At 46.8% G+C, this 12,876-nt stretch overlaps 1 protein-coding gene across 1 annotated transcript; it reads left to right on the forward strand.

Moving 5' to 3' along the window:
- The first annotated feature begins 36 nt into the window (after positions 1-36).
- Positions 37-3,600, forward strand: LOC127783667 (PHD finger protein PERSISTENT TAPETAL CELL 1). The gene is made up of 3 exons (XM_052310862.1): positions 37-1,486; positions 1,561-1,882; positions 1,984-3,600. The coding sequence occupies exons 1-3, from the start codon at positions 1,177-1,179 to the stop codon at positions 3,404-3,406; spliced, it is 2,055 nt and encodes a 684-aa protein (XP_052166822.1). The 5' UTR covers positions 37-1,176; the 3' UTR covers positions 3,407-3,600.
- Positions 3,601-12,876: the final 9,276 nt, after the last annotated feature.

Below are 12,876 nucleotides of genomic sequence, written 5' to 3' on the forward strand. Positions count from 1 at the left end.
CCGAAGTTGTAGACCATGCATTCCATTCTCTTCAGTTAATTATGCAACAAAACGGTTCCCCTGATCTTAAACTATTGCCCCCCTGACATTCAGTTAGGCAAGGCATACTTCATTGACATTAGTCCATGCTTATCCCAGCCATATGTTACAGATATGCTTACGTGTAAACACCAGGGCATAATTTGCATGTTGCACCCTGCTTATTCCCCTTATCAAAACACTAGCAACTAATTTATCAGTACAGGCTAGATATCATTATTCAAAATCGCAACAAGTTTGGTATCCTCACATTACCAAAACTTGCCATACTTCATTTAGCTAACATGTCTAACATGTGGCCAACAAAATTAAAGCCACACTTCAGCCATAGAAGAGTAAACTTGCCACACTTTTATGTGCCAATGACATGTGGGCCCCACATCATGGTGAAGGAATCTTGCTAAAAGTGTGGCACCAACCAAACGAATGCCTAACTAAGTCAAACCTGGCTAACTTGAGTTGTGGCATGATGAGGCAAATTGTGGTAGTGAACCAAACAACCCCTTAATATCTACTTCCTCCGTTTCAGGTTATAAGACTTCATTGTCTACATTCATATAGATGTTAATGAATCTAGACACACATATATATAAATGTGTCTAGATTCGTTAACATCTATATGAATGTGGGCAATACTAGAAAGTCTTATAACCTGAAATGGATGTAGTACTAGATTGTGTAACAATTCAGATAGCTAGTGCAATTGGTGATTGATTAATTTTACAGTCCTTATGTATTTGGAGGTATCATAATCTTAAGTGTTAATTTGTGATACCTCCTGGTCCTCAACACTAGAGAGATACTAAGTGGTAACACTGCAAAATGTGGCATCTCCTGGTACCTTTTAAGTACCAAATGCACTAGGTGCCTTTGCGCAAAATTCCCAGATGAGAGGACCCAATTTGTGATCGTGTGCGACATGTCTAGAAGGGTGGCCCATTGTTTACATTCCTTCACCAGATCGCCGAAGCTTTCTAAATCGCGGGCACTTAACGCGTGAGAAGCCCAATGAGACCTCCAAATGCTAACCTTAAAATCGCAGCGCTGCACGGCGACATGGTCTCCTAGCTAGCTGCCTAGCTTCTCGGCGACGTTGATTGGCAGCAACTAGCTAGCTCGCCGTCCGGCCGGCCGGCCATGGCGCCTAAGATGGTGATCAGCCTGGGGAGCTCGCGGCGGCGGAAGCGCGGCGAGATGCTGTTCCGGTTCGAGGCCTTCTGCCAGCCCGGCTACCCGGCGAACTTCGCCGGCGCCGGCGGCTTCAGGGACAACGTGAGGACGCTGCTCGGCTTCGCGCACCTGGAGGCCGGCGTCCACGGCGAGACCAAGTGCTGGTCATTCCAGCTCGAGCTGCACCGCCACCCCCCCACCGTCGTGAGGCTCTTCGTCGTCGAGGAGGAGGTCGCCGCCTCGCCGCACCGCCAGTGCCACCTCTGCCGCCATATTGGTCCGTCGAACAAACTACAATTAATCAATCAACCTTTACATAGGATTGATCCGATCGATGCCATGGTGTTGTAGGGTGGGGGAGGCATCTGATATGCAGCAAGAGGTATCACTTCTTGCTGCCGAGGAGGGAATCGGCGGCGGAAGCCGACGGCCTGTGCTTCGCGATCAACCACGGCGGCGGCGGTGGCGCGGAGAAAGCGTCGTCGAAAGGGACGACGACGACGACGACGACGGCGACGGCCTCCAGCAGAGGCCACCTGCTACACGGCGTCGTGCACCTCAACGGCTACGGCCACCTCGTCGCCCTCCACGGCCTCGAGGGCGGCTCCGACTTCGTCTCCGGCCACCAGATCATGGACCTCTGGGACCGCATTTGCTCAGCCTTGCACGTAAGGTAGTAGTAGTATACATGTGCGTGTGCATGCATGCAAGCAATGCAACGATGTCGGGCTGCGTGTGAGAACATTTGCTTGGGCATGGTGTGGTGTATGCAAGGACGGTGAGCCTGGTGGACACGGCGAGGAAGGGCCACATGGAGCTGAGGCTGCTGCACGGCGTCGCGTACGGCGAGACGTGGTTCGGGCGGTGGGGGTACAGGTACGGCCGGCCGAGCTACGGCGTCGCGCTGCCGTCGTACCGGCAGTCGCTGCACGCGCTCGGCTCCATGCCGCTCTGCGTGCTGGTGCCGCACCTGTCGTGCTTCAGCCAGGAGCTCCCCATGGTGGTCACCAAGTACCAGGCCATCAGCGGTCACAAGCTGCTCAGCCTCGGCGACCTCCTCCGCTTCTTGCTCGAGCTGCGCGCCCGCCTGCCGGCCACCTCCGTCACGGCCATGGACTACCGGGGCATCATGTCGGAGGCCTCGTGCCGGTGGTCGGCGAAGCGCGTCGACATGGCGGCGCGCGCCGTCGTGGACGCGCTCCGCCGCGCCGAGCCGGCGGCGCGGTGGGTCACGCGGCAGGAGGTGCGCGACGCGGCGCGCGCCTACATCGGCGACACGGGCCTCCTCGACTTCGTGCTCAAGTCCCTCGGCAACCACATCGTCGGCAACTACGTCGTGCGCCGCACCATGAACCCGGTGACCAAGGTGCTCGAGTACTGCCTCGAGGACGTCTCCAGCGTGCTCCCGGCGGTCGCCGGCGGCGGCGGCGTGCCGGCGCAGGGCAAGATGAGGGTGCGGTTCCAGCTCACGCGTGCGCAGCTCATGAGGGACCTGGTGCACCTGTACCGGCACGTGCTCAAGGAGCCCAGCCAGGCGCTCACCGGCGGCGCGTTCGGCGCGATCCCGGTGGCGGTGCGGATGGTCCTGGACATCAAGCACTTCGTCAAAGATTACCACGAAGGACAAGCCGCGGCGAGCAGCAATGGCGGTGGCGGATTCGGGCATCCCCACATCAACCTGTGCTGCACGCTGCTCGTGAGCAACGGGAGCCCGGAGCTAGCTCCACCGTACGAGACGGTGACCCTGCCGGCGCACGCGACGGTGGGCGAGCTGAAGTGGGAGGCGCAGAGGGTGTTCAGCGAGATGTACCTCGGCCTGAGGAGCTTCGCGGCGGACTCCGTCGTCGGGGTCGGCGCCGACCAGGAGGGCCTCCCGGTGCTCGGGCTGGTCGACGTCGGAAGCGCCGTCGTGGTGCAAGGGAGCGTGGGCGAGCAGATAAACGGGGAGGACCACGAGAGGAAGGAGGAGGCGGCGGCGGCGGCCGTGTGCGAGGGGAGCGGTGGCGGCGAGCGCGTCGTGGACTGCGCGTGCGGCGCGCTGGACGACGACGGCGAGCGCATGGCGTGCTGCGACATCTGCGAGGCGTGGCAGCACACGCGGTGCGCCGGGATCGCGGACACCGAGGACGCGCCGCACGTCTTCCTCTGCAGCCGGTGCGACAACGACGTCGTGTCGTTCCCGTCCTTCAACTGTTAGATGTGATGCTGCTGCTGCTACTGCTACTACTACTGCCTCTGCTGCTATATATGATGCTACCTAGTACAAGTGATCGAGAATTCAATTTGTTTTCTCGGCAAAACCAAAATGAAAACGAAGGTAAAACCAAGTGAACTTCAGATCAATTCAGACTTCTCAACTTTCCTCCCAAGAGAAAAAAAAGAATATGAAAAACCATCGAGCCCACTTAATGTGGGCCGGTGTTTGTTTATTCCAGCCCAGGAGGATCCATGGTTAGAATCACCCAATCAGGCCAGGAGCCCAGGACAACATCTTCTAACAAATGGGCCTCCTAGAGGTGAATTACGGCTATACCATGATGGGCTGGGCCGTGACCATGTAACCTACCTGAAATGAGGTGCCCATGAATTTTATTGCTTCCAAGTTCAACTCATCTTCATAAGATAGTTTTCTTCAACTGTGTGATTATTATGTCAGTGGCTTAGAGCAGGAGAGGCTTGATGACCAGCTTAAGGGTTGCACCTAATGTCTAATGACTAAGTTAAGTACCTATCAGGTAACAGTGCTACTAAACTGGCAAGTGACCACCAAAAGATGAGCTATTCACATGGCCTGTTTGGAGGGGCCCACTTGGTGGTGTCATGAAAGGCCTTTTAGGAAAGGGGCTTCCCTACACTGTGGACACTGCTGCTGCTACTACTATCCTATTCCTACTCCACGTTTGCATGCATCCATGGGAGAAGGGAGAAGCTAGCCATGGTTTCTGGTTGGAAGCATCCAACTAACATCCTGAATGATTCATGTCTAGCTTTGATGGCAAGAAACATGCTTTAGCCCACCAACGCAAAAGCTAAACTGAACCTGCAACAATGTGCTCCCCATCGTGCTTGCACGCTTAATTACCTTTCAGATGCTTGAGATTTGAGATCCTCACTTTCTTTCCTTACTGTTAGAACAGTGAACAGATCATTCTCCATTTTATCTCTTCCAAAAGCCAAGTGGCTGCTGAGTAGTGATTAGCAAGAAGGTAGAAATTTCAGTAGAAAAAGGGACTAGTACATAGTGACATACTGCACACTTTGACCATTGCAACAGCAAAGAAGTGGGAATTGTTCTGAAGAAGAATAAAGCAAGAAGAAACAAATGACTTATCATTGAAGCAATGAAAAGAGAGGGAGGAAAGTTGTTTTGCTTTTATCTCTCTCACTGTCACTCTCTCTGCCAGTAGAGGGACTCCATTTGTCCTGTGTCCCTAGTGAGACAACCTAGCTAGCCTTTTCTTTTCCCCTCTCTCTTTCTGTTCTTTTGCAGTTTTGCATTGCAAGGACTGAAGGTCCCCTTTGTTAGGGCTCTTTCACTCACCCTGATGAGATGCCTGTTTCTCTCTCCATCTTTTTCCCGTCTCTTTTTGTTTCATTAATCTGTCTCTGACATGTTGAGGTGATCCACCACTATGGTGTGAGGGCGATAGGGGCACATGGTCTGGTGGCTCGGCTAAAAAGGGACTCATCAACTAAAAGGAAGGGAGCAAGTAGCTTAAGCTAGCAACAGAGTGAAGATAGGAAGATCGATGTGGAAGTGACTAGAGAACGGCATCTTGGAAGCAAGCCAGCAAGAGGAGCTACTAACTGCTTTTGCTCCGTTTTCTGACTAATAATGTGCTCATTTGCCACTCTCATTTTGCCTAGTTCAGGACACTCTCTGAAGCTCTTACTAACTAATTCAAAAGCAACATTAATTTTAATTACTGGCCACCTCCACAGTCCACATGCATTATTAACCCTGCCTCACAAAAGAAGATAAGACAACAACCTGCAGTCATTTTCTCCGACTGCATGAGTGTGTTGCCTTGCCTGTATCACACCATCACAGCATCACTGTCACTCACAGAGCTCTTGACGAGAGGTGTGTACTGGAGAGTGCTTGCAACTAGGGCAGTACGGCACCAACAGACCAATGCTTCGTGCCACCACTTGGTCGTCTTCCTCGTCGTGTTATGGCCGGAGGAATATCGCCGGAGAGGCGCTGGGTGCGGCCGGGGCCCTACACACGGTGGAGGCCGGCGAGGTGGAAGAGGAGTGGGCAGCGTAGAGCTATCGCTCGCAGAGTATATAATCCATGGCGCCCACTATCCACTGAACCACACACTAGAGCTAAGCTAGCCAAAGCTAGGAGGAGTGAGGACCATGCATGGAGTCCAGAAGTAGTGTAGCCGTACAGTAGACGTTAGTCCGTCGGAGGTGACACTGACAGGTGGGGCCGCAGATCGTCTTTGTCTCGTTGCTGGCACAGACGGGACAAAGCCGGTCCAAGCTAAACTAGGCTACAAAAGCGATGAGGTAATGGACGATGGTTTGCTAGTAACTAGGATGGGGTACGTACGTTGTGCTGTCTTGTTGCCATTGGAGGATCTTTTGGCTCTTGTTGAGATAGTTGATGCCTATAGTAGAGTTTTTACCTGTAGCTCCATGGCTGATTCAATCGGGCAGAGTACAGTACACTTCTGTGCCTATAGCAGTGTGTAGTATAGCTAGCTTCTGTGGAGTTTATCTTGGATTCCAAGTAAGGCTGTGTTTAGATCTAGGGGTGTAAAATTTTGGCGTGTCACATCAGATATACGGACACATATTTAAAATATTAAACGTAGTCTAATAATAAAACAAATTATAGAATTCGCCTGTAAACCGCGAGACAAATTTATTAAGCATAATTAATCCGTCATTAGCAAATATTTACTGTAGCACCACATTGTCAAATCATGGCGCAATTAGGCTTAAAAGATTCGTCTCACAATTTACACGCAATCTATGTGATTAGTTATTTTTTTTATATTTAATACTCTATGCATGTATCCAAAAATTCGATGTGACAGTGTGTAAAATTTTGCTAGGGGATCTAAAGGCCCTGTTTAGATCCCACACCAAATTTTTCACCCTGTCACATCGAACGTTTGAACACCTGCATGAAGTATTAAATATAGGCTAAAAAATAACTAATTGCACATATTGCGACTAATTTGCGAAACGAATCTTTTAAGCCTAATTGTTCCATGATTTAACCATGTGATGCTACAGTAAATCACTACTATAGAAAGGGTAAAAGGTGCCGGTTCGGAAACCCTAATAGGTGCCGGTTTTCCGAACCGGCATAAAGGAGGCGGCACTGATGATACTTGTCATCAGTGCCGGTTCTAGAACCGGCACCTATTACCTATATGGTCCTAATAGGTGCCGGTTGTAAGCCAAATTGCCACGTGGCTGTTAAATAGGTGCCGGTTTTGAACTCAAAACCGGCACCTATATGGTCCTAATAGGTGACGGTTCTAAGCCAAATTGCCACGTGGCTGTCAAATAGGTGCCGGTTTTGACGTCAAAACTGGCACCTATTAGGACCATATAAGTGCCGGTTCAAGCCTAAAAACCGGCACCTATTTGTTGGGTCAAAAAAAATAATTGCAGTAAATTCATCCATTCAACCCCAATTCCATATAAACCTAAATTCATCCCTACAGCCCCACATCCATATAGCATATTCATTCACATTCACATTCACCACAACAAATAAAAACCTACAAGCCATTCATCACAACATATAAAAACCTACAAGTCTAAGTCAAAATTCGTAAATCCAAAAATTCCTATCTTTAAATCCTAAACATTTGCATATATATTCTAACTCAAAATATGCCTAGTTTAAAATTCCTAAGTCAAATGATTGTAAGTCTAAAATTTTTAAGTCCAAAAATTCCTATGTCTAAATTGTGAACATTAATTTGCACATATATCCTTAGGTCATAAATTCACAAGTCTAAAATTCATAAGTCCATAAAATTGTAAATGTAAATTCTAGACATTTGTATATAATTCACATTCATATCATTAAGGGTTAGCGACCTACTAAGTAACTCATAGAGCCTCAAAGCTCCTGCTGAGCACCACAGGGCATCCTCAACTTCTAATAGTTTATCACCATGTTGTTAACTTGTTATCCACATATCCAGGTGCCATCATGATATGCAGTCCAAAAAAATCATGTCAAGTTTCAGTAAGAATAACAAATAACTTGTTATATAATAGAATCTCGCTGTGATTTTCAACTTTAGGATAGCCCGCTATGATAGATATAATATCATGAAGGCATAATTAGCCCCCAAATAGTGTGATGCATTTGTAGTGGCGAACTTGACTTTCTTCAATGACACTCAGAACTATTTTTGGCCCTAGGTGACAACAAGTAAATGATAAAATTTGAATGGTAAGAATCTCACTGTTACATGTCATCACTGCATTGGGCTGTCTGCTTTTTGTAGCTCTTACATGGTAATGAATTAACCACGGATTCTAGAGCCTGGGAAGAGACAATGGAAAGTGAAAGTGATGCAGGTTGCCGGTGAATTTCATCCAATACATGTGAAGAATCACAAAATCAAATAATAAATAGGTAGACAGAAAGATATGTAAATGCAACAACAAGCAGTAAAGTTGATCTCTCCCAGTCACACGTTAATTGATAAGTGCAACACACATATATGCCTCAGTAAGACTTAGATTGCAGTTACACCATTACTTTTGATACTTGAGCTAATGCAATCATGTAGGAGAAACCCTGCCTTTTATGGTTCATGCTTGTGTAAATTACCTGCCATATCCCAAATGCTTCCCAAACTGCCAAAAAGTCCATCAGATTTAGGCCACCTCTGCTCCTCCTTATCCCCAACATACTTAGCCTGAAGATCAATTACCAAGATTTAGTTTTCTATCTGGACAAACTATTGGTTACCTGATGCACTGTTGGCAGAAGAGCATCTCACAATCGGCAACAACAACGGGTAGCTTGGAGAGCGCCTCACACACCTTGTGCCACCGGTGCTAGTCGTGGCACCTGCTCAGCTCCTCCTTGCACTTGTCCACCGCGCAGGAAGGGCACTGCTGCCCTGCGCCAACAACACCCTCAACGCGCACGGTCACTTCACCGGCACCGAGGCCACAGCTGCATCCACCTACAAAATCAATATCAATTAGCTATCACAAAACTTAATTTTGTAACATACATGTAACTAGCACCTCCCCGAACGCCTCGCAAGATTTTCGCGGACACACCAGGAGAGATGTCATCACCCACGCTGTCGTGGCCGGGAAGACACCGCGCTTAGGAGAGTTCTGTGATACTTATATACACAGAGATGGATTTATTCTAACATATGTCAGGTCATATGTTAGGAGGCACTTACATGAATCGTAATACATTTAAAAAATATTGTATGATCAATAATAGCATTTAAAAGCTAATATTGCAACAGATAAATTGTTCTAACCAACACCACTCAAAATTCAGAACTTACAACCGAGGTCAGCTATAACAGAGATAAAGCACACTGTATAAGTTAGCTTTTAAATGCTGCACCGTCAGGCGGCACACATAGTTATAACATTAGTAAAAATGAGCCAACCTAATTTACATAAAGCAGATGATATACCACAAAAGGTTGTGCATACTACCTGACAAGTGACGGCCAAGTGACCAACTAACCAGTAGAGCAGCTCACTGTAGCAGTTGCTCCAAGAGCCCTTCCTTGTCTAGGTTCTGTCAAGAGATCATCAAGTTATGAGTGTTTTTAACAGTTCAACATGCGAACATTTAAGTATTTAACCACTATAGCATTTCCTTCAAAATATCACAAAATTTTTCCACTGGGACATTAGATTTGTTGCTTAGAGGTCACTTTGTTAAGGCTATTATTGATCATACATTTTTTTTGAACTTCTTAGTTCTATTGCCATGGAGATACGAGCTACTCGACTCATCATGTGTTAGCGGATGAAGAAAGTACATAAAAGATCCAAAAAAATCATCAAGAGCTGAGGAGAACCTGAGAGAGGGAGAGGTCACTTACCAAATCTCAAATCCGTTGATTCACAAATCATAATCACTTTAAGCGGCGGGGATGATGCGGATCGGTTGAGCTCCATGTGGCGCCGCCGAGCTCCTCGTCACATCGGGCGGCAAGAGGACACAGGCGGCCTACGGGCTTTCTTCGACGGCGGTGGTTACGGACGGCACCGGATCCGGTAGCTGACGAAGGGGTCGTGGCGGGGGCCGGCGACCGACGGTGGTAGCGCGAGGCGGCGGCGCGAGGGGGAGGCGGAGGCGGCGGCGCGACGGGGATGACGATGGCGGCGGGGGGCGACGGAGGTGGCGGCGCGTGGCGGCGCGAGACGAAGGCGGCGGCGGGCGACGGGGGTGGCGGCGCGCGGCGGCGTGCGCGGCTCTGGACGGCGGAGGCAGCGGCGCGCGCGGCTCTCGGCGGCGGGAGAGGAAGAAGGACAAGGGGGCGGCGCTGGCTAGGGTTAGTGGAGGTCATTTGTGAAAAAGCCCCTATACTTACACTTTTTCAAGCGCAGTCCTAATTACTCCCTCCGTCCCTAAATATTCGATGCCGTTGACTTTTTTAAACATGTTTGATCATTCATCTTGTTTAAAAAATTTAAATAATTATTAATTATTTTCCTATCATTTGATTCATTGTTAAATATACTTTTATATATACATATAGTTTTACATATTTCACAAAAGTTTTTGAATAAGACGAACGGTCAAACATGTTTAAAAAAGTCAATGACATCAAATATTTAGGGACGGAGGAAGTAGCTATTTTTCTATCCTTTGTTTGGAATATCCGGCTTTTAGAAGGGTCTCTACATAAAATAGCGGCTCTGAGGTACTGTTCTTTGGGACCGAGATCGAATCTCTACTATTATAAAAATTAAAGATGTTTTTTGCCGGTATTTTGGTACATCTGTGTATGAGTTGATTTTTAAGTTTGTTCGCTTTTGGAAATACATATCCGTATTTGAGTCGGTTTTTAAGATCATTCACTTTTGGTAATACAGAAGGAATCATATAAGAAATCTGCTAAAAAAACTCGCATGCAACCTTAAGACGATCGGACTTCTAACTGCATCTCATGATTTTCTAAATATATATACATATATATCCAAGCGACCTCCCATAGTGAATTTCATCTTAACTAAACCATATAAAAATAATAAGATTAAAATAGACTTCACCCGTTGCAACGCACAGGCATTTTTTCTAGTTACATAAAAATCGAAGGACTTTTTTGCAAAAAAAATCCACCCCCGCACTATTCCACTCCTACGTGGCGTCCGCCCAGCGAGCGCCGCTTTTATTGATCGAATATCGTACGTGAAAAATTCCTAAGTCTACAATATCTAAGAATTCGTAAGTGCAAAAATATAAATGCGATTGTTTTTTACCTCCAACATGGGGTGAGCATATGATTTTAAGGGTTTCTCATCCTCAAGATATCTAGCCTGTAATAGAAAATATAAAATATAATCCATTATAATAATAAATATTCAAATGCATTACACATAAAGTACACTTCCATAGTTCATGCATAAACACTAATTAAATACATTTTTTTCACATAAATCTAGCTAGTTGGTTTTTCTTTTCCTAGGAGCTAATTTCTTCGCGGCTTGGTCCCGAGGGGGAGGGGCAGAAGATTGTGCTTGTTCTGGGAAGATATTGTCCGTAGGAAGAATTTCTTTCAAGAGCTCTAGCAACTCAGTGAAGCTCTTATCGGAACATCCGTTGCTCGCCTTCAGGTGAAGCAGCGATAGGACCACTTGGAGCTTGCTGTGCTCCGCCTTACATCCATTGTAAACTGGAGTTTTGGAGTCCTTCACCCTAGTTGTGAACTTGTGATATTCCCTATCATCAGTGTCAAATCTCTCCCCGTCACGCAGCATCTGATTGACACATGTTTGGTCCTCCTCCTCCTCGCAGCCGACATCCGCATCATGCCCATGACAGTTGCCAGCACTTCCCTCACCTTGCTCCTCCTCGCTAAGGAAGTTGTTCATAAAACCCCTTGTAAGGAGATGTGAATGAACCCGTTGAGCCGGAAGTTGTCTGTCTTTCTTGCAATCATGGCATGGACACCAAATATATTCCGGTGCATCGACTAAGTTTGTGCTGGTGGCCGCAGCAACGAGAGCCGTTACTCCCCTGAAATACTCCACATAGTCACGATCCGTTGTAGTTATCCATTCTAGATCTATTATATCCAATGGGTACCTGCGATTATTATCGTTTATTACAAACCGTGAAGCAAAAAACAATGAAGATTTCATAATTTACCAGCACATTAGAATAAAAACAACGAGGAAGGACCATTTTACCCTACGATAAAATTGAGGTTTTTGCACACACCCACGTCACCTTAATTCAAATTTAGTATAACACCCGAGAACAGATCTACAAATGGCTAATGGATCCATACAAATGACTAGTGCATTTTACATGTATTACCACATGGCAATTCAATTCAACGAGCGGGTGTGAACCGGGGTGAGAAATAATGAATATTTACCTTGTAGGCTTCAATCTTCAACCAAAACCTAAGAAAAATCGAGCAAAACCGCTTCCACCTCCTCTAGCGGATCGATGGGCACCCTAACATAAATTTGAAATAAATCAAGCTATCAATAGATATTTTCGTGGCCTTAACATAGTTTGACTAGCATTAATTTGACTAACAACCATGACGTAGATGGAAGAAAACATTAACACAAATTTAGCATTTCATCCAACAATGGACATAAAAGAGATAAAAAGAATTATCCCTAAAAAGAATTGTCTTCCCAAAAGGCACCTTTATGTGGGACATGAAAAGCACTATTGGAGGAAAGGTGCCGGTTCTAGATCAAAAACCGGCACCTTTGTGTGGGACATGAAAAGCACTATTGGAAGAAAGGTGCCGGTTCTCGACCAAAAAACCGGTACCTTTGTGTGAGGCATGAAAAGCACTTTCGGAACAAAGGTGCCGGTTCTAATCCAAAAACCGGCACCTATTGAATATAAAAGGTGCCGGTTTTGGGTCTAGAACTGGCACCTTTCTCCGACACAGGTTTTAGGTGCCGGTTTTATTTAAAACCAGCACCTATTTGAATATAAAGGTGCCGGTTTTTGAATATGTGGCGCGTGGGGGTGGGCGCGTGGGCGGGGAAGGCATTATAGGTGCCGGTTTTTGGTGTGCCGGCACATATAGTGGCGACACATATTTGCCTTTTTGTAGTAGTGAATATTTGCTAATGATGGATTAATTAGGCTTAATAAATTCGTCTCGCAGTTTACTAACGGATTCTGTAATTAATTTTTTTATTAGTGTCCGAACACCCTATCCGACACCCTATATAATATCTGATGTAACACGCCAAAACTTTACACCCTGAATCTAAATACCCCCTAAACAGCCCCTAAAATGCATAGTATAGCGATAGGTTGTCTTTTCCCTGGAGCGTATAGCTGGATGGATGGATCTTGCAACAGTCCAAGAGATTGTGCGTATCTCCATCTAGTGTCTAGTTCACTATACCTACGTATACCTATACAATACTGTACAAGAAGCTAGCACCACGGTAAACTGAGATCGACAGACGTCAGCTCTCTGAAATAGTATA

The sequence above is a fragment of the Oryza glaberrima genome, chromosome 9, assembly GCF_000147395.1.
Source record: "Oryza glaberrima chromosome 9, OglaRS2, whole genome shotgun sequence".
Lineage (NCBI taxonomy): Eukaryota > Viridiplantae > Streptophyta > Magnoliopsida > Poales > Poaceae > Oryza > Oryza glaberrima.